The 22,850-nt window shown below is 41.7% G+C and overlaps 1 protein-coding gene across 1 annotated transcript in view; it reads left to right on the plus strand.

Moving 5' to 3' along the window:
* The window catches only part of AGBL5 (AGBL carboxypeptidase 5), a 165,109-nt gene that overhangs the window by 98,715 nt on the left and 43,544 nt on the right, over nucleotides 1-22,850 (plus strand). Inside the window, exon 11 of the mRNA XM_082249750.1 lies at nucleotides 606-790. Within this exon, the coding sequence (XP_082105876.1) occupies nucleotides 606-790 (185 nt within the window). The remainder of the gene's footprint in view (nucleotides 1-605; nucleotides 791-22,850) is intronic.

Consider the following 22,850-nt stretch of genomic DNA (forward strand, 5'->3'; position numbering starts at 1 on the left):
AGACTGCACACGAATTTTCTCGGCCAACAAAAACCAACTTCAGAAGTGATGTCATGTCATGTGCTGGTTAACTTTCCGTGTGTTTTTTCTTCTCTGAGCATGCCCAGTCTTGCTCATCTGAATTTTGTCTGTCGAAATCTGTACTGACTGACGGAAAATCGGCCGTTCTGTTGACGGCCAACAAAAATTTTATAGCATGCACACCAGATTTTGTTCGGCCGAAAAGTCTGAGTCGTTTGTCGGCAGCATCATACTAACAAGCCGAAAATCGGCCGATCGGACGTTGGCCGAAAATTCACGGCCAACAATCGTTGCGTGTGTACGAGGCATTAGTCCAAAATAAAGTCTATGGACAGCTATAATGGTCAGCCTACAGGATGTAAAAAAACTCTAAAGGCCAAGGGTGATGGATGGGGGCATGTATGACTCTGGGGAAGGGATAAGTCGGCCAGTTTGGATCAGGGAAGGAATAAAAGATTTTATCTTTAAACCTAATCAATTGTCCAAGACTACCGCAGTGTGGGGAGAACTCTAACATTTTAGAGCAGTAAGGGTAGGCGATTAACTGCCAATTTTTGAGCATGTTTCTGCAAATTCCCTTCCAGCTCCTCTTCATTGACGGAAAACAGTCTGACCAGGTCACGGAGTTACAGCAACGGCACTACCACCAGCAGCAGCAGTCAGCAGAACTCTCCCCCGACCAAACCGTGCCCCAGCTTCACCTTCGTCTGTTCCAGCAGCAGCCAGAGTCCACCCAAGGGCAGCCACCGATTCCTGGGACCCGTGAGAGGTAAGCTGTGCTCTGCTCAGTGCTGGTCTCCCGTCTTCACCCCCCTAGAATACATCTGGCGTTTTTGGTCCAAGCAGATTTGAAGAGCAGCCTCGGTGTTACCCGGGTTTAGCAGCATCTTTGTCATTACAAGTCTGGACTGTATACTTACCCTCGCCTTATTGTGTGCTGCCTGGAGATTGCTCCGTGAAATGCTTTCCTACCTGCAGATAACTCTTATGTTGGCGTGTACGGGCTCTCCTGCAGCTTTAGTTTTTTGATTCTGCTTCCTTCTGTGTTTTTATCCATGGGTTTCGATATTTCCAATGGAGGTGTTTATTCTCTTCATGGTAACAGGCATTTTGCACCTTCCTAACAAGACACAACAAGAATTTTCACCAGAAGGATTTGGCTTTTTATTCTATCCACTAAAGCATAACACATGAAGGGTATTTTAATGACTCTGCCTTAGTTGCTCATTTTTTTACAATGAAAAAAAAAAAAATATATATATTTTTTTTTTTCGATTTAAGGTTTTTGTCTCGGTGACCAACTGAATTTACTGCATACTCATTATATCACTTTTTTTGTTCTAATGTGGTGTTTTGTATGTCTCTGTTGAGGGGGGGGGGGGGGGGGGCGGCGAAGGAAGGAACCTTTCTGGGTAGAATTAAAATAATGCTTCATGAAATTTCGAGCTAACCTCTAGACAGATACAAAAGACGCAAATCAATGCACATCAGTAATTGTCATTATGTCTGTAAATTTTATTAATTTGTTTTATGCAATTCCTTTTTTTATTTTTGTATTTTTTTTTTTCAATAGATCTTTATTAAACATGGTATTCATAGACAAAGAATATCAAATATTATTAAGTTTTTCAGAAATACTTTTTGTGTTTTTTTTATTTATTATTTATTTATTTTTAAATAAAAGGAGTACTTGGATTTGCAGTCTCTGTACAGCAGGGCTGGAGGGTGACAGGGGAAGCAGCACGAGGAATCAATGAGTTCATGTGCAGACAACAATGCTCATAGAAGGAGAAAACTGATAGATTGATGAGATAATTACTGCTGCTTCTCCTTTTACTGTATGGGCTTGGGGCAGTTCCAGGGAGACCTGGACTCCGAGGAAGTGGGTTGAATGATGCTGGCCATTAAAATGGTGAGAGAAAAAAAAGTACTGCGAGTGGAATCTTTGGATTGAATGTAAATATTACACCAAAAGCTGAGATTATTTTACCTCTTAAAGGACTATTTAATTTTATTTTGTTATTTTTGGCTGGAGTTGAGTTTGAAGGCTGCAGTCAAGTGTGAAAAGGGCACTTAGAAAGCTGAAAAATATGCAGGTCTCTGTGTGACATGACCGCTCTACCTTATCCAATCTTTGCTTTGCATTCATTCAGAAAAAGCAGAGCATTCTTTGAATAGTACATGTGCCGGGCTTCTTAATACAGGACCTGGAAGCAAGTGGAGATCACTGTAGTAGTGGTGTCTACTTCAGTGATTCCCAGCTTCCTGGGGATTGGCTAGGTATGGAACGATGTCTAAAAAGGGTGAAGGCAGCTAAAGGGTTAGTTCAACATTACAGAAAAAATAAAAAGGTGAACTAATGCTGGACACCCCCAATCCCCCCCCCCCGATCCCTGCTGTACTTACCTCCAGGGTTGCCAAACTGTCAGCCAGTTTAGCGGTCCAAGGTATTTGAACAACCGCCCCCCTCTTCTGCCTTTTCTCTGTCAATGATTTCAGGACGGATCAGATCATTTCTTTTTGGTCACTGCTGTCAATATGATGCTAGTTTTTAGATATGGCAGTGCTCAGAATGAGAAAAAGTTAACGCATCTCCGCAATGCCTTTCTCCGAGGCTCTGAGAAGGAGGCGAAGTCTCGAAACGTGTAAGCCTAGCTTCAGAGGACACTATACCCTTTGGTTTTAAAGCGGCTGGCAATATATCCATTTGATATGCTTATACCAAGACTCTGTGTGTATTTTTATACCTTTTTATTCAATAAAACCTTTATAGAGGATAATGCACTAGGCCGGTGCGCCCTTGTGTTTGGTCTTTGATTTTTAGTGGTCTCAGACTACCATGGTCTTGAAAAGGGGCTGCAAGGCTGAAGCATCCAAATAAAGCCAAGTAGAAGGCCTTCGGTAGCCGCATGTGGTTTGAAGATTACGTCTCAGAGCGCAGGAGATGGGTGTTTTGCACCAATATTTGGGGAAAATGTTACTCAGTGGGGATCTAGCCTCAGTTCCCCATAGGGCTCGGCCCGCCTCTAGTACAAAATTTCTCGGCCACGCGCCTGTTGGAGTAACTGGGGGAGTGTCCAGCGGGAACACTGACAAAGTACTTGTTTCTGGCGTGTACATAAATCAGACGCATTTACCAACACTTTCACGCTGCTCCCCAACGGAGTTTGAAACCTTTCTAAATTCCCCTGAGAGCTTCTAAAAGGAGTTGGGCACTCTGAGAATCCTTTCATCATGGGTGCACCTTCTAGAATATGTTTATTTGTAAAATCCCAATTCCAAAAAGTTGTCGGGCTGTGTAAAATCTACATGGAAACAATGTAATGATTTGCAAATCTTATAGACCCTTATTTTATGCAAAATTGGAAACATATTAAATTTATAAACTGAGAAAATGGACCATTTTAAGAAAAAAAAGGCAATTTTGAAATTGATGGCCGCAACACATCTCAAAGTTGTAACAGGGAAACAAAAAGCTGGCAAAGTAAGTGCCAAGGAAGAGCTGGAAGGTTTATTTGCAACTTCATTGGCCTCAGGTCAGTAACATGATTGACTTTCTAAGATGCTCTTTTTATGCCCAGACCGTCTCAGAAGTAAAGATGGGCAGATGTTCACCAATCTGTAAAAAGCTGCAGCTAAAAATTGTTGAACAATTTTAGAATGATGTTCCTCAACATAAAATGGCAAAGACTTTAAATATATCATCATCTACAGAACATAATATTCAAAGATTCAAATCTGGAGCAATTTTTGTGCACAAGGGACAAGGCTGAAAGGCAATATTGGATGCCTGTGATCTTTGGGCCCTCAAACAGCACTGAATTAAAAACTGGCATGATTCTGCAATGGCCATTACTGCATGGGCTCAGGAATACTTCCAAAGATCACGGTCTGTGAACACAGTTTTCCGTGCCATCCAAAAAAATGCAAGGTATGGCTCTGTCATACAAAGAAGAAGCCACATCTGAATATGATCCAAAAACACTGCCACCTTCTCTGGGCCAAAGCTTATTTAAAATGGTCTGTTGCAAAGTGGGAAAACATAGACAATGTGGGCTTTGTGGGACTTTAAATAAGACACCAGCAGGTATGCCCAGCGTCTCCATCCCTATATCGGAAAAAACTAATTGAAAAGGATTAAAAGAGGTGCATGGAGGCCAGCCAGCCCCCAGTCTGATGTACTCACCCTCCAGTCTGCCACCAACCAAGTAGACCTGTCTCGATATAAATAAAGAACAGGGGTTTTATTGACATGCATTTGCAAACGCATGAGTAAGCTTCAGAGCCACGACACGGCACCCTGTTTTATCTGCAGTCCCTAACACTTTTAAATTTGAGTGTATCCACTCTGGGAGCACATGGCTGCTAATGGGTGGATAGGAGGCAGGTGGGAGGGAGCAGCCCAAACTTCCCCCAACCCACCTCCATCCACGACTGGTATAGTATCTCAATGCTCTAATAGCAATGTTCTTAAGATGGTACAAACTGAAAACGACCAGCTGAGAAGCATACACCTCCAATCCCTTGGCGGATGCAGTATAAAACACAGATTGGGACTTTATATGAGGCAATTTGCCTGTATAGCTCAGTGCCTCCATCCCTAATTTCATAAAATATTTGGGACTTTACGTGAGACAAGCATGTCATGCTATGGTCTCCATCCCTGTATATGAAAAAACTGGGTCAAATTAGACTGCATCCACCAAAAACGCACGAAAATCGCACGGTGGGACTTTAAATGAAGCACCAGCCTGTAGCTTATTTAAAATGGTCTGTTGCAAAGTGGGAAAACTACTCTGTGGTCAGACGAATTGAAAGTTTTTGGCAACCATGAGTGCCATGTGCTCTGGACTAAAGAGTAGAGTGACCTTCTGGCTTATCAGCGTCAGTTCAAAAGTTTACATCTCTGATGGTATGGGGGTCCATTGGTGTGTATGGAATGGGCAGCTTGCACATCTGAAAAGGCAACACCAATGCTAAAAGATATATCCAGGTTTTAGAGCAGCATACGCTCCCATTCAGACAAGGCCTTTTTTTAGGGAAGGCCTTTCATATTTGAGCAGGACAATGCCAAACAACATGCTGCATCTATGACAACAGCATGGCTTCATAGTAGTATTCCAGGTGCTTACCTGGCCTGCCTGCAGTCCAGACCTTTCACTAATAAAATATTTGGTGCATCTTGAAATGAAAAATACAACCCAGGACTGTTGAGCAGTTAGAACCCTATATCAGGCAAGAATGGGACAACATTCCTCTCCCAAAACTCCAGCAACTGGCCTTCTCAGTTCCCAGACATTTACAGTGTTAACAGAAGAGGGGATGCCACACCATGGTAAACATGGCTCTGTCCCAACTTTTGTGGGGCTTGTTGCTGCCATCAGTTTCAAAATTATTAATTAAAACGGTACATTTACTCAGTTTAAACATTTGATATATTTTTTGCAGATTTTTCACAGCGCTCAAACCTTTTTTTTTTTTTTTTTAATTGGGGTTGTAGTCCAGAGGCAGTAGGTGACGCCTTCTTGGCTTTATGTTTGGGGCAGCAGTACGTGAATCATAAAACAGGCTGCACAGAACTGTAAATAGTTGGGCATGTAAAATGGTTCACTTTTCGAATTTTAATTTTCAGCTTGACCAGGGATTCCTCTTCATTTTCAGTGATTACACTTTGTGAAGTGCTCTTATTTACCTGTATAATGCAGAGAATGGTCTGTCTCCTTCTAGGACCCGCTTGTCCTTTTTTTGTATTCATGAAATGTGTATGGTCTGTTACAGACCAGGATCTGACTGTATTGAGTGTAATGTGCGGTGTGTCTGACAAATGGCAAGTCTTCTTCTCCAATTTGGTCCAGCTGGGATTCATTGTATGAAGGGATCTTTTAAAACTTTGTCATCTCTGTGGGATCTGAATGTGATTCTGACATAACCAGTCTGTGATCCTGTCACTGAGATCTTTGTGGTCCTAATGTGACCAGTCTGTGTATGACCTGTGTGCTATTTCTGTGTGATCAAATGAGATCATCTAGTGTCTTTGGGATCTGTTCACCAGGTTGTTTGGTAGATCTGTCTCTGTAACCTGACCTATTCCTGCCTGTGTGTGAGAGATCTCTCTGATCTGTGTAATCCAGTTCTGAGTGTGGAGTGTTTGTGATCTGATTCTGGTGTTTGATATAACCTATTGGGGAATCTGCCTTTGTGATTTATTTTAATCCAGCCCATGGGTTTGATGTGTCTTTGTGATCTAATATTTAATCTGTGTGGGATCTGTCACAGTGTTTTTATCATTTAATTTTGTCTCTCTATGCATACAACCAACTCTGATTTATTATAGATTGGTCTGGGGGGGGGGAGGGGCTTTCCATGTCATCTCAATATAATCCACCCTGTGGGATCAGTCTCTGGATTCTCATATAATCTATTTACTAGAACTTTATAAAATATATAGTGTGTGTTGGAGATCTGTCTCTGGGATCTCATTTAATCTAGTCTGCACGTGACCTGCCATTGAGATCTCAAATAATCAATTCTGTATGATATTGAGTTTAGGGATTTAATAAATTCTAGTATGTGTGGGATCTGTCTTTTGGATCTCAAATAATCCACTCTGTTTGTAGTATCTGCCCCTGAGATCTCATTATATCCAGTCTGTGTGAGATCTAGATTGCTTGTGATCTGTTCTATGTGAAATCTGTCTCTGGGATCTCAAATGACCTGGTCTGGACCTGTGTCTGGGATACTATATAATCTTCCCACTGAAATCTGTGTTTTGGATCTCCTATAATAGCCTGTGGGAGATTTATGTCTAGTGTTTGATAGATATAATTTGGCCGGTGTGGATCTGAAATAATCCACTCTGTGTGGGATCTATCTCTAAGATCTCATGTTATCCAGTGTTTGTGGGATCTGTCCCTGGGATTTGAAATCCAGTCGGTGTGGGATCTGTCCCTGGGATTTGGAATAATCCAGTCGCTGTGGGATCTGTCCCTGGGATTTGGAATAATCCAGTCAGTGTGGGATCTGTCCCTGGGATTTGGAATAATCCAGTCAGTGTGGGATCTGTCCCTGGGATTTGGAATAATCCAGTCAGTGTGGGATCTGTCCCTGGGATTTGGAATAATCCAGTCAGTGTGGGATCTGTCCCTGGGATTTGGAATAATCCAGTCAGTGTGGGATCTGTCCCTGGGATTTGGAATAATCCAGTCAGTGTGGGATCTGTCCCTGGGATTTGGAATAATCCAGTCAGTGTGGGATCTGTCCCTGGGATTTGGAATGATCCAGTCAGTGTGGGATCTGTCCCTGGGATTTGAAATAATAATGTGGGGTCCACCAAAGTATAGCATTATTATTGTACATCAGATGAAACCACACTGTACACTGATTTCTCTGTAATAAAGTCCCTGACCTGCTGAAGTGAATGTAGAGAGTTCCTGGTACCAAAGCTACGGCCCTTTGGTATATGATGTGCGGCCCTTGAACCTCAGCAGTCTGTAGTGGGAACATTTTCCCACTCTACAAGACTCTGGTCCGGCCACATCTGGAGTATGCTGTCCAGTTCTGGGCACCGGTCCTCAGGAAGGATGTGCTGGAACTGGAGAGAGTCCAGAGAAGGGCAACAAAAATAATTAGGGGAATGGAGGGCATCAGCTATGAGGAAAGACTACAAGCACTGAACTTATTCTGTCTGGAGAAGAGACGATTGAGGGGGGGATATGATATCAATGTACAAATACTGTACTGGTGACCCTAGCATAAGGAACAAACTTTTTAGAGAAAGGGAATACAATAAGACGCGTGGCCACTCACTAAAACTAGAGGAAAAACCGTTTAACCTTAAAATACGTAAGGGGTTCTTCACTGTCAGAGCAGTAAGGATGTGGAATTCTCTTCCACAAGCAGTCGTATCAGCAGGGAGCATTGATAGTTTGAAAAACTATTAGATGGGCACCTTAAAGAACACAACATAGAGGGGTATACAATGTACAACATACAGGGGTATACAATGTACGGTTAACAGCAAACACACAAACACATCATAGGTTGAACTGGATGGACTGATGTCTTTTTTCAACCTCACAAACTATGTAACTATGTAATCCAGTCAGTGTGGGATCTGTCCCTGGGATTTGAAATAATCCACTCTGTGTGGGATCTAGATCTCATGTTATCCAGCGTTTGTGGGATCTGTCCCTGGGATTTGGAATAATCCAGTCGCTGTGGGATTTGTCCCTGGGATTTGGAATAATCCAGTCGGTGTGGGATCTGTCGCTGGGATTTGAAATGATCTACTCTGTGTGGGATCGATCTCTGAGATCTCATGTTATCCAGTGTTTGTGGGATCTGTCCCTGGGATTTGAAATAATCCAGTCGCTGTGGGATCTGTCCCTGGGATTTTAAATAATCCAGTCTGTGGGGGATCTTTTTCTAACATCTCATGTTATTCAGTCTGTGTGGAATCTGTCATGATAAGCACACGCAGTGTGCATTGGTTTCAGGTGGTTATTATTTTTTTTTTATTTTTTTTTTTGAGGTTTGTATTGATTTTTGTCTTTGTAGTAAAGCATAAAGGTCTTCTAGTTATCCCTGGAGGCATATACAATAACTCGTGTGTATAAAAATACACTATATTACCAAAAGTATTGGGATACCTGCTTTTACATGCATATGAACTTTAATGGTATCCCAATCTTGGTCTGTAGGGTTCAATATTGAGTTGGCCCACCCTTTGCAGCTATAACGGCTTTAACTCTTCTGGGAAGGCTGTCTGCAAGGTTTAGGAGTGTCTATGGGAATGTTTGACCATTCTTCCAGAAGTGCATTTGTGAGGTCAGGCACTGATGTTGGTGAGAAGGCTTGGCTCACAATCTCTGCTCTAATTCATCCCAAAGGTGTTCTATCGGGTTTCATCTATCGACATTCCCATAGACACACTCCTAAACCTTGTGGACAGCCTTCCCAGAAGAGTTGAAGCTGTTATAGCTGCAAAGGGTGGGCCAAATCAATATTGAACCCTATGGACTTAGACTGGGATGCTAATAAAGTTAATTTGCGTGTAAAGGCAGGCATCCTAATTCTTTTGGTATTGTAGTGTATCTTCTAAGAAACTCCTTTACAGTATGCATTTTTCAATTGCAAATGTATAGAATACTCAAAGTGGTTGTAAACCTCAGACATGAAATATGAAGAAAACCTATCCCTCTCTATAGTGTGTACTTGTCTCTATTAAGAGCGCAAGTGAAGGCTCTTTGCCAGAAGAACACAATACCGCTGCGGGAGGGATTTCCCCATCAATACTGACCTTGTTGATGGGGAAATCAAGCATTTTCTTTTTCCTAAGAAAATTGCATAATCTGTGTGCTGGCTTATTGTACATGTATTGGTATAGTCTATATAGCTGGCAAAAATAGAGAATACTTTATTAAACCAAAAGGGAAATTGTTGTGACACAGCCACACTCAACTATGACAAGATCACAACAATGAACAGAACAAGATAAAAAAATGCAACAAATTTACCAATAACAGCCCTTAGCACCAAATAAAACTACACTACCAATGAAACCATTCAGACAAATAAAGAGGAAGTAAACGCACATAAAAAAAAACCCCGTAAAGACAAAGGCATAATGAGCTAGTATGCATCACATACTTGCTCATTATGAAATACTTACCTAAAAACAAAGCCCCCACAGTGTCGCCCACAAAGCAACAGGGCGGCCGACATGTCCGGCCGCCCTGCTTCTTTGTTCACATCCTCCGGCCATCTGAGTGGCCGGAGGCACGATTACATCACTCCCAAGCATGCGCGCGGGAGCCGCCGTTCACGGCATAGGGTTCTAAAGGAACGGCACCGGTCGCCGTTCTTTCAGAGCGCATGCGCCGATGATGTCATCGGCTGCATGCAATGTAAATATCTCCTAAACGGTGCATGTTTAGGAGATATTTATAGCACCTATAGGTAAGCCTTAATATAGGCTTACCCTATAGGTAAATGTCAAAAACGTGGGTTTACAACCTCTTTAAAATACAAGATAGAATAAATAGATTAAAAAAACAGAAAATCAAACTACCAAATGCATTACCCCAAATAACAATTAACATAATACCAACATACTATCCTGACCATAAATCCAAATTAAATCAATATCCAAATCTTGTTGTCAGCCTCGTAATACATTGTAGAGCAGCATACAGAGAGGAGGTGCCTGCCTTGTAAACAAAGACGATTGCATTGCATGGCACTGTCCTTATAAGACGGAGAGCTTCTTGAAAGGGGTAGATGGCAGAGTGATGACCTCATCAGTGTGCTTCTGCTCTTTGCTGTCCATTCACAGACTGGTCTGGGTCTGAGAATTGGCTTAACTGTAACACAGCCTGCAGAGGGCTCATGGATCACAGTCTTTCTGTGCTGTTTGGCAGGGGGGGACCTAGATCACAAAACTGGCTTCACAGAATTAAAAATGATTCAGTGAGTAGAAGAGTCACCATGTATGTGTTTCTGGTTTGTTTTCTAGCTCTGGATTTTAGCTGTAAAACTACTGAAAGGTTCACTTAAATGATGATGTGATTTGGGGGGGGGGGGTGTAGCCATAGGGGGGGCAGTCTCATTTCCTCTATCCCCTCTTCTTCTCCATCCTCATCTCCATGATATCGATGTCTGACCCATCCTGTGTCTCATTAATGTGGATTCTGTCCTGTGTTTCTCTCTGTAAGTGACTGATCTCAATAAAATCTTCTGCTTACATCTCCTGTCTGCTGTGTGTTTCTGGGTGATCTCATTCCACATTCCAGAATAATAATCTGATATGTATGGATCAGGACATGTCCGCTTGTAGTCTCCTCTCACCTCTCCTTGTGTTTTTTTTTTTTTTTTATTAATAGAAGTTCCAAATGGAAAGTAGTAAAATCTGGGAACGTAAAAAAAAAAAAAAAAAATCACCAGTGAAAAAGAAAAGTGTCCTGCCATACCGTACCTCTCGGGCCCCTTTCACACAGGCTTTCCGTTCCGGTCGGCCTGCTGGTTTTTCATTCGGACCTGATCGGATGCTCCATGCAGCCCTATGGAGCAGCGGGTGGAGATGTCACCGCTGACACCCGCTGCTATCCGATCCTGTCCATTAAATTCGGCTGGATGGAAACCCTATTTTCCATCTGTCTGGAGGATCGGATCGGATGAAAACGGACAGGCAGTCTGTTTTCATCCGATCTCCCATAGAGGAGAGCGGGGATCTGACAGCTCCGTCTCTGCAAAGTAAGCGGAAATAGAGCTGTCATCCGCCTGCTCAGCGGGGATTGGCGGATCGAACCCCGCTGAGAAAAACGGAGTCCGCCGAGCGCACTGCTCGTGTGAAAGGACCCTCACTGAAGAATAATACTTGGTTTATTACACTCGGGGTGGAGTGACCGGTCCTCTGCCTCTGCAGAAATAACTTTCACGGTTGAAGCTTACCCATGTGGATGGCATCACCGGCCCTTCCCATCCCCCCTGGGACAATGTTCCAGTCTGGAGATTGACTGCTCAGGCCCAAATGCTATCACATGGTGGAGATCATATATTCCCCCTCATACCTGGAAGGTAGGGTGGTGCAGAGAGAAGCCCTGATAGGTTTGTTTAATTTGATGGGAATTTGAGCTATTCAGAGGCACTGAATAAGCAAGTGACAGGCTCTCTTTAAAACTGAACTCTGGTGTATTTTTTAGATACTGTTTCAGTGCCAGCTGTTTGTTAAAACCCAACTCCTGGCTAAAAGAAATATAAAAAAATTCCCTTGCAGTGGGGCTGTACATGTGCTGCAAGGATTAATTGCTTGTTTAGGTTTAGGGCCGTGGTCTCCAAACTGTGGCCTAGGGGCCAAATGCAGCCATTTCCTTTCAGCCTAGCTTTTGCTTATCTGGCCCTTGGGGTACGGTTCCTTTCATTGACACCAGGGATGGGACACAATTCCTCTCCATGACATCAGGGATGGGACACAATCCCTCTCAATGACACTAAAAATGGGACATAATTCCTCTCAATGACACCAGAGATGGGACCAAATTCCTCTCAATGACACCAATGATGGGGCACAGTTTCTCCCACTGACACCAGCAATGGGACACATTTTCTCTCAATGATACCAGTGATGGGACAAAATTCCTCTCAATGACTCCAGCGATGGGACACAATTACTCCCAATGACGCCAACAATGGGACACAAATCCTCTCGATGACAATCGATGACACCAATGATAGGACACAATTCCTCCCAATGACACCAGCGATGGGGTACAATTCCTCCCAATGACACCAGCGATGGGGCACAATTCCTCCCAATGACACCAGCGATGGGGCACAATTCCTCCCAATGACACCAGCGATGGGGCACAATCCCTCCCAATGACACCAGCGATGGGGCACAATTCCTCCCAATGACACCAGCGATGGGGCACAATCCCTCCCAATGACATCAACAGGGCACGATTCCTCTCAATGACACCAGAGATGGGGCACAGTTTCTCTCAATGACACCAGAGATGGGGCACAGTTTCTCTCAATGACACCAGAGATGGGGCACAGTTTCTCTCGATGACACCAGAGATGGGGCACAGTTTCTCTCAATGACACCAGAGATGGGGCACAGTTTTTCTCGATGACACCAGAGATGGGGCACAGTTTCTCTCGATGACACCAGAGATGGGGCACAGTTTCTCTCGATGACACCAGAGATGGGGCACAGTTTCTCTCGATGACTCCAGAGATGGGGCACAGTTTCTCTCGATGACACCAGAGATGGGGCACAGTTTCTCTCGATGACACCAAAGATGGGGCACAATTCCTCTCAATGACACCTAAGATGGGGCACAATTCCTTCCAATGACACCAGTGATGGGGCACAATTCCTCCCACTGACACCAAAGATGAGGCACTAAACTGCAAACTGACACCAAAAATGGGGCATTGTTTTTTTCCTACTAATTTCGGGACCTTTCATACTCCCAAAGGCCACAGACCGCCCCCCTAAAGTTTGAAAGACCATAAACTGGAGCTATGTTAAAGTTTGGGCACCCCTGGTCTAGGGGAACAAACAAAGAATTATTTACCCGTTCCTTTGTTCCTCCTCGCAGATAGACCAATCCTGCAGCTTTTTACAACTACACGGCAGCGGTCTTGGGGCGATGATGTCATCAAGACCAAAGCAAAATCAATACTGGGGCAGTGGGCATGAAGATGCCAAGGGACAGCCCACTCTCTGAGCTTAGGGGAGTGCAATTTGCTAGGGGGAGTGGAATATCCGGTACGTAAAACAAAACCAGCTATGAACACTTGCCACTGTGGGTGCAGCCCCACGGCAAAGGATCATTTAACAATTTCCTGGAGTTGGGCTTTAATGTAGAATTCCAGGCAAAACTTAACTACTATTTAAAATGCTCCCTTCCAAACCGCTATGCTGACTAACCTGTGTAAGAAAGATGTATACACTTAACTATTCTCAGCCCGCTCTTATCTGGTCACGTGATCTAGCTCCCCTATGGCAGCCAGCACTGGCTGCAGGGGAGAGGAGGGAGCACCAACAACAAGTTGGCCATAAGAGCCTATGGGTGATGTCACCGTTGCAGGCAATACTAGCCATTGTTGAGCGCGCTCTTACACAGTAGTTGAGGTTGAATGAAGACAATAGTTCATCCAGTTCAACCTGTGTAGGTGTGTGTGGCCGTAATCATCTCTCATACCCCTTAATGTTCTGATCCTTGAAATGTATGTCCAAGAGTCTTTTGAAAATAGCCATACTTCCTGCAGAAACCACCTCTTGTGGTAGAGAATTCCACAATCTTGTAGCCCTAATAGTAAAGAACCCCCCGCATTGCCTGAGGTTAAAACGCTTCTCCTCTAATCGCATTGTATGTCCTCGCATCCTCATGCAATCCTTGCGACTGAATAGCTTTTTTTCTATGCTGAGATCACCATTGAGGTATTTGTAAATTGCTATCATGTCCCCTCTCAGGCGTCTCTTCTCCAGGGAGAATAAATTAAGCGATTGTAAACTCTCTTCATATTTGAGGTCCTCCAATCTCCTAATTAGTTTAGTTGCCCTTCTCTGGACTCTATCCAGCTCCAACACATCCCTCCTGAGGACCGGCGACCAGAACTGGACAGAATTCTCCAGATGTGGTCGGGCCAGAGTTTTATTAAGTTCTATTCACTGCAGCCAGCGCTGGCTGACCCAGGGATGACAATGTGACTGGACCAGAGCAGCTTGAAAATAGAAAGTGTACAGATCTTTCCTACGCAGGATAGTCAGACTAGATGTTAGGAGGAGGGAGGGAGCATTTTTAAGAATAGTTGGGTTGTGCCAGGAATTCCACTTTAAGTCTAAGGCTCCATGTACACGGGACGTTGTTAAAAGTCCCTTTGAATGCTGGAATTTTTAGGACGTTTGAAACGTGCGTTCGGTCGCGTTTGTACCCGCGTTTAGCGGCGTTTGCGGGCGTTTGCATTTAGAAGCGTTCCTAGAGATCAAAAAAAGTATTCCCCTTTAAAATGGAAAAACGCGAATGCTAAACGCGGGTCATCGCGTTTGGACGCGTTCAGACGCGTTCGGACGCGTTTGAAACACACGTTCGAACGCAAATAATTGCGTTCTAAAAACAGTCCCTGAACGCAACTGCCTGCAAATGACTGTAAACGACCTGGTGTACATGGACAGATAGGATAAAATGTAGGTGGGTTCAGGGGCTTCTGAAAAAAACGCCCAACTGCTCCTAAACGGCCATTTCCAGCGTCCCGTGTACATGGAGCCTAAGGCAAGCCATAGATGATGTCCTTTTCTTTCCTGCAACCACTGGTTGCAGCAAAGTAAATGGATTGATTCCCCCATCAACGTAGTCATTGTCGATGGGGGAATCCCTCCTGCAGCGCTATTGTGTTCTGCTGGTGGGGAGCTGCCTTTGCCGGCAGAACACAATCATCACTGCTAGCAGCTATAGCCATTGGGAGTAATCACAGGCAAAAAATCCAAAATGCTGGTTTTACTGAAGGTGATCGTTGAATCGACTTTGGTACAACCAGCTTGCCCATAGATGGTTTGAATTTTGCTAAACCAGCTGAGATTCGATCCATCTATGGCTGGCTTTAGTAATTATAAAGGTGGATATAAAAGTGGAGATACACGCTTCAAAAAAAGATCAGTTTCTTTTCCAAATGTTCTCTCTCAAGAGGAATAATCGATCTCTAGTCAACAACCCAATAAACTGATATGCCTCACATGAGGAAGTGGATTTCGATAATTAGGATACGATCCTAATGTAACAGTTTACACCATGTAATCTTATAATCTGGTCGATGGAAATACGATCGTATTTATGAACACAGTATCCTGGTGCTGCCGATTTTTATGAAAAACGATCGATCATTTTCAGGCCTGGCAGATCAACTCAGTTTGATCAAATCTGATTGAAATGGAGTCTGAATCGATCAGAAGTAAAGTTATGGCTGTTTGTGGATTTGATCATTTTGAGTGAATCTCACATCGATTGTAGTAAAAAGTTGAAGCATGTATGGCCACCAAAAGGTATCCATTCAAGTGGAGGGTTGCACCATCACTACTGCATATGTGCATGTACCACCACCTGATTCAGTCTCACCAACCTTGTTTAAAGGACTCATTTTAAAACATTTTTTCACTAATACATTTTTTTGCACTATAATTAATTTGCACATTTTTTGAGCATTACTATGGACTTTGTCATTATGCACTTTTGTGTTAATATATAAGCACTTTTAATAATTTTGCTGCTTCACATTGCACTATATATTATTGGCAATTTTGTTATTTATTATTCTATGCATTTGATGTTATTTATTCGCACTTTACTTCGTTGACTGTGAATAGTCAATTTTATATCAAAGCACTTTATACTACAAGGTAGCAATACATTTATTTTTTGCAGCACTATATAATTTTATACAGACACGTAGTAGTAGTAGTACTAGGACTTTTAATGCCCTCTATCATTGGGAATTAGCACAGTTTTTCCATATTTACAACTCTTCCATAATGATCAGATTTGTGGAGTGCACAAATAAAAATTTTCCTGTGGACAGATTCTCCCACCTGAGCTGTGGATCTCGGCAGCTCCTCCAGAGTTACCATGGGCTTCTTGGCTGCTTCTCTAATTAATGCTCTGCTTGCCCGGCCTATCAGTTAAGGTGGACGGCCAGGTCTTGGTAGGTTTGCAGTTGTGCCATACTCTTTCCATTTTCAGATGATTGATTGAACAGTGCTCCGTGAGATGTTTTAAAGCTTGGGATCGTTTTTATAACCTAACCCTGCTTTAAACTTCTCCACAAATTTTTCCCTGACCTGTCTGGTGTGTTCCTCGGTCTTCATGATGCGGTTTGTTCACTTTTCCACTGCAAGTACCGGCTCGGCTCTACTCGGCCCTGCTTGGCCCGGTTTGCTTTTCCACTGCTGGTACTGCATGGTACGGTGTTGGAACGGTTCGGTACGATATGGTATGGTTTGCTTTTCCACTAAAGTAGTACTAAAGTTAAGTGGGTGGGATAACAACGGGGTGGGTGGGATTCTCTGACCAATCAGTGGCTAGTAGTGACTGCATGCAAAGGATTGGGGGATATGGTACCGGGTATGGTACCTCTTGGAACCACAATCGAGGTGGTACTGTTTTTGAGAGCTGTACCGTTCGGTTCCATGCAGTGGAAAAGCGCCGCCGTACCGTACCGAACCGTTCCTACACCATACCATGCGGTACCAGCAGTGGAAAAGCACAAAAGCGAGCCGAACCGTTCGGTTCCATGCAGTGGAAAAGCGCCATAAGGATCTCTAACAAACATCTGAGGGCTTCACAGAACAGCTGTATTTATAATAAGATTCAATTACACACAGGTGGACTCAATTTACTAATTGGGTAACTTCTGATGGGAATTAATTCCACTAGATTTTAGTTAGAGGTAACCGAGTAAAGGGGGCTGAATACAAATGCACTCCACACTTTTGAGACATTTTATTTGTAAAAAATGTTAAAATCCATTTATCCTTTTTCTTCCACTTAACAATTATGTGCTACTTGGTGTTAGTCTATCACTTAAAATCCCAATAAAAGACATTTATGTTTTTGGTTGTAACATGATCAAACGTGGAAAATATCACGGGGTATGTATACTTTTTCAAGGCAGTGTGTGTGTGTGTGTATATATTTAGCTGCTGTACTTCTGGAACTTTGTCCGATCTCCACACAATATCTCTGGAGCTCAGGGTGACCATTGAGTTGTTGGTCCCCTTTTACTAAGGCCCTTCTCTCCTAATTGCTATTGGGAGAGTCCTGGTTGTGCCAAACTTCTTCCATTTAAGAATTATGGAGGCCACTGTGCTCTTGGGAACCTTTAGCCTTCCTGTCTCCCTGGCTCTGCAGGCAATTCCTTTGACCCCATGGCTTTTTTTTTTTTCCATAAACAATTTTTATTGAAAGAACAAGAGAATAGTACATGACAAGGATACATTCCATAGCCTTTACACAGAACGAACCGGAAAATATAATCAAACATTCTGGGTTTTCTTTATTTTTTCTCTCTTCTTTTTCTTTTTTCCTTCTTTTACCGCCTGTATTCCTTTCTGCCATAACATAAACAAAGTAAAGTGGCACGAACAGAATACTCGAACTTTAGTATTGTAGTGGGAGTTAAAAATGCGCCAAAAATTGTTTTAAGCCCAACCAGTCTCTGGGGTAAAGCTCTTGGGCCAGTATCAAAGACAGAGTAACATAAAGGATTAAATATAGAGTAGAAAAGAGAAAAAAGAGAGGGAGTAGAGAAAAAAAAAGGGGGGGGGGTGACTGTCAGGCTGCTTAACCACTTTAGCCCTGGAGTATTTTGCTGCTTAATGACCAGGCCCTATTTTGCGATTCAGCACTGTGTTATTGTAACGGACAATTGCGCGGTCGTGCGACGCTGTACCCAAATAAAATTGATGTCCTATTTTCCCCACAAATAGAGCTTTCTTTTGGTGGTACTTGATCACCTGTGCGTTTTTTTTTTTTTTTTTTTTTTGCGGTATAAACAAAAACAATATCGACAATTTTGAAAGGAAAAAAAAACAATATTTTTCACATTCTGCTATATAACATTCCCAAAAAAAAAAAAATGTAAAATCAAAATTTTTTAACATTTTAGGCCAATTTTGTTTTCTGCTACATTTTTTTGGTAAAAAAAAAATCGCAATAAGCGTATTTTGATTGGTTTGCGCAAAAGTTATTGCGTCTACTAACTACGGGAAAGATTTATTTCATTTTTATTGTTTTTATTTTTTTTGTGGGACTGCCACATTGCGGAGGACAGATCATTTTTGACACTTTTGGGGGTACCAGTGACATTACTACAGTAATCGGTGCTAAAAATATGCACTGTAACTGTAATAATGCCATTGGCAGGGAAGGTGTTAATACTATTAGTGATCAAGGGGTTAAATGTAAGCCTAGGGGAGTGATTCTAACTGTGGGGGGGGGGGGGGGGTTGGGCTTGTGAGATTATCAGAGACATGCAATCCTATATATAGCAGGATCACATAGCCTCTGTGATCACTTCAGGGAGAAGGGGGGAGATTGCGAGTGGCCGGTGGCCATCGGAGCCACCTGTCACATGCACTGGCTCCCCGGGCTGACGAGCGGGGGCGGGAGTGTGCCGCCGGCAGGGCGCTCGCCCCCTAGAGTCTCCTGAGCGAGCGACGTAGTACTACGTTGGTTTGCCCAGGAGCGGCCGCCTGCCGCAGTAAATCTGCGGTGGGCAGTCGTCAAGTGGTTAATACCCAAATTGAAAAAAAAAAAGTAAAGGGGCTGAGTATTTTATGAGTGTGTGCGTGTATATGTGTGTGTGTGTATGTGTATGTATATGTGTATATATATATGTGTATGTATATATATATATATATGTGTGTATGTATGTATGTATGTATGTATGTATATATATATATATATATATAATATGCATTTCAAAACATCGGAATATCAAAAGGTTTATTTCAGTAATTCAATTCAAAAAGTTTAACTCATATATTATATAGATTCACTACACACAGAGTAACCTTTTACACACATCTATTTATTTTCATTTTGATGATTATGGCTTACAGCCAGTGAAAACCCATAGTTCAGTATCTTAGAAAATTAGAATATAACATAATGCCAATAAAAAAAGGATTTTTAATACAGAAATGTTGGCTCACTGAAAAGTATGTCCATCTACAGTATTATTATTATGGATATATCCGCGCTTAGGAATGAACTGTGCTAGTGAAAATAACCATCAATAATTTGCTGCTGCTGCTGTTAAAGGCGAAATACCTTTTGACAATAAATAAAAAGTTGGTTATCAACGCTGCTACATCCATAAAGTGCTATACATATGTGAATCAATTAATAACTGCTATACACTTGTGAATCAATAAATAGATAATAATAAAGTGACGTGTGCATAAATAAATAAATATAAATGAAAGTGCTTTGTGAAAAGTCCTTAATTTACAATATCAATGAGTGTATATTCATAGGGTTCTTCTGTGCATCAAAGTGCTAGTGCTTTGGAATCCAGGGAAAGGGAATCACTCTGTGCTCCCCTTTTGTGTCACCATTCACCGGAACAATCAGGAATTTGGGCATCAAGTGCTGCGCAAGCACTATAGATAATGTTTGGGCTGTTTCACTTCCTCCTGATGAGACTGGATGTTTATCATATGCCAATGAATAGACGATGGAGTACTTCCTTGTCTTTAAGACTCCCCATATTGGATGTTTATAAGATGGAGAGAGATCCTCATATTGTAAACAGATTATTTTTATTCAATAAATATATCATACAATTACATTTCGGCAGTACAGCATAAGAAAACTCGTGGTGTCGCCTCGGCAAGCGTTACAACCACCGGAAAGGTCGCCAGACGTTAGTCCCCTGCTTGACGCGTTTCACATCTCCCACTGGGCGGCGTCTGAAGCTGGGGTATCCTATCTATGTCTGCTCTTTATACTAAAATCCCCTACTACTGCACCCAATCCCTCCCACTACACCTTAAACTGTTCTGGAGTATATGTCCCCTCCACCGGAAGTGCTGTAGCCTCCATCTTGGTACTCCTTTGTTAATACACTTCCTGTATTCGGGAGGATGTTACGAAAGTTTTGGTGTATGGGTATAAATATCCTTTGGACAATAAGGGACATGCTATATTCTAACAATATTACACTACATATTAATACCAAGCTTACATCACTATTAGATTGTTATTGAACGGGACCCATTAATGATCTCCATGACAGTGATACCTTTTGAATACCAGATGGTGTAATATATTATAAGTCTTTTAAACCACCAATTAAAAATGTATATAATGAATAAATATTCCTACTTATTACAATAAATACATATATCCACATACATATTTTAAACATTTTTTTTAAATTATTTTTTAAAATTCCCATCAGAAACACGAATGGGATTACAATTATTAATAAAACCATTTATATCAAGTTCTACATTTAACTCTGCAGGAGCCATACTTCGGAGCTGGTAAATCCATTTGGTCTCATTTTGTGAGATGGCCCTTTTCATATTGGTGCCCCTCCAATGTCTTTCTATTCTATTTATTCCACAAAAAGTAAGTTTACTAGGATCTCTTTTATGATGTTATCTAAACGGATTCGATAGGATCTCTGTTACGATGTAATCTAAAATGATTTGATAGACTGTGTTGACGGAATCCCTTTTTTATATTGTTTACATGTTCTCGTAACCTTACTCTGAGTTCTCTCGTGGTTTTACCCACGTATTGTAGTCCACACTCGCATTCTAATAGATATGTGACTTGTGTTCTACATGTGATGGATTTGAAAATTTCATAAGTCATTGAAGTAGTGTTGGATTTAAAATTAGTTCTTTTTTTGCCTTCTTTTTTGCAGGTTCTGCAAGTAATACATTTTTCACACTTAAAAAATCCTACCTGGTCAAAAAAAGTGACCATTTTCTTAACCGGGTCAGGGATACTTTTGACAATCCTCTCCCTAAGTGTGGGCGCCTATATATAAATTGTGTTTTTTTTCTTGGTAAATTTTTTTTTAAAAATGGGATCTCTGAGCAGTATGGGCCAATGTGTTTTAAAAAGTTTCTCTATTTGTCTCAATTGTCTCTTAACTACTTTAAGATCCGCAAAATAGAAAAAACTTATTAAAATACACTGTAGGCATGTTTTTTTAACTGTCACTGTACTTTTAGAAGCATTTAAATGTCTTTAAACACACTTTTAAAACAATAGAAACTGATTTAAACACATAAAAGATACTGAGAGACAGAGCAAGAGCTATGGAAAACACAAAAATATTTAATTTTCAATGATTTAATTAGTAAAATAACATTACAAAAAAACGCAATATACCGGGACCGCAAAAACTGAACCGCGATGGAGCGGGGGTTTACTGTGTGTGTGTGTGTGTGTGTGTGTGTGTGTGTATATATATATATATATATATATATATATATATATATATATATAATTTTTTTTTTAGCAGAGACCCTAGAGAATAAAATGGAGGTCGTTGCAATATTTTTTTATCACACCGTATTTGCGTAGCGGCCTTACAAACGCAATGTTTTGGAAAAAATTCAATTTTTAAATTAAAAAAATAAGAAAACAGTAAAGTTAGCCCAATTTCTTTCTATAATGTGAAAGATAATGTTACGCCGAGTAATGAGATACCCAACATGTCATGCTTCAAAATTGCGCATGCTCACAGATTGGCGACAAACATTGGTACTTAAAAATCCCCATAGGCGACAATTTAAAAATTTCTACAGGTTACCAGCTTAGAGTTACAGAGGAGGTCTAGGGCTCAAATTATTGCTCTCGCTTTAAAGATTGCAGCAATACCTCACGTGTGGTTTGAACACCGTTTACATATGTGGGTGGGACTTGCGTATGCGCTCTCTGCTGTGCGCGAGCTAACGGTACCAGGGGCGCTTTCATTTTTTTTTTTCTATTTATTTTATCTTTCACATTATAGAAAGAAATTGGGCTAACTTTACGGTTTTCTTACCATTAACATTGGTTCCTTTTAATTTTAGGGTTAAACGTAGATTTGTTTCTCAGTCCACTATGTACATATTGATGTTCTACTTGTATATTTTTTTCTATTTTGGTTGCGAAATGTTTAATATTTTAGTTTTCTTATAAATTTGTGCAAATATATAAATGTTTTGAATTTAGCTATGCTTTTGGGCAGTGCATATTTTAATACCTGATCTAATATCTTAAGTTCTTCCTCGCTGAAATTGACACTGCTAAGGTTAAATATGCCTGAACCTAAGTTTCTCTTTTCCTTTTTCCCCTTGCTCCCTCTGCATCCTCTCTTCCTTCTTCTGTTGTTTCATATTGGGAAGGGTGTCCTCTGTATTGTCCCATTGGTATGTTTTGTCCTCGTGGGGGTCCCCAGTATTAACCCCTTCCTCTGTGGCCCCTCCATCGGGGTCTTCCATACCCCCTGTCCTAAAAATCCCCTCTGTAGAGGGGAATGGAATCATTATAGCCATAGGGTCCACTGGGTGTATGGCCTCTAGGTCTGTGTGGTGGGGTGTTAGGTTTGATAGGATCAAATCTATTGTGCGTAGGTAGATGGTATAAGGGTGTAGCGCACACACGTGGGTAGAACCACAAGTGAGCTCAAGGTTACGAGAACATGTAAACAATATAAAAAAGGGATTCTGTCAACATAGTCTATGAAATCATTTTAGAATACATCATAACAGAGATCCTAGTAACTTTTTGTTGAATAGATAGAATAGACATTGGAGGTGGACC

This window comes from Pelophylax lessonae (genome assembly GCF_965119305.1).
Source record: "Pelophylax lessonae genome assembly, chromosome: 3".
Taxonomy (NCBI): Eukaryota; Metazoa; Chordata; class Amphibia; order Anura; family Ranidae; genus Pelophylax; species Pelophylax lessonae.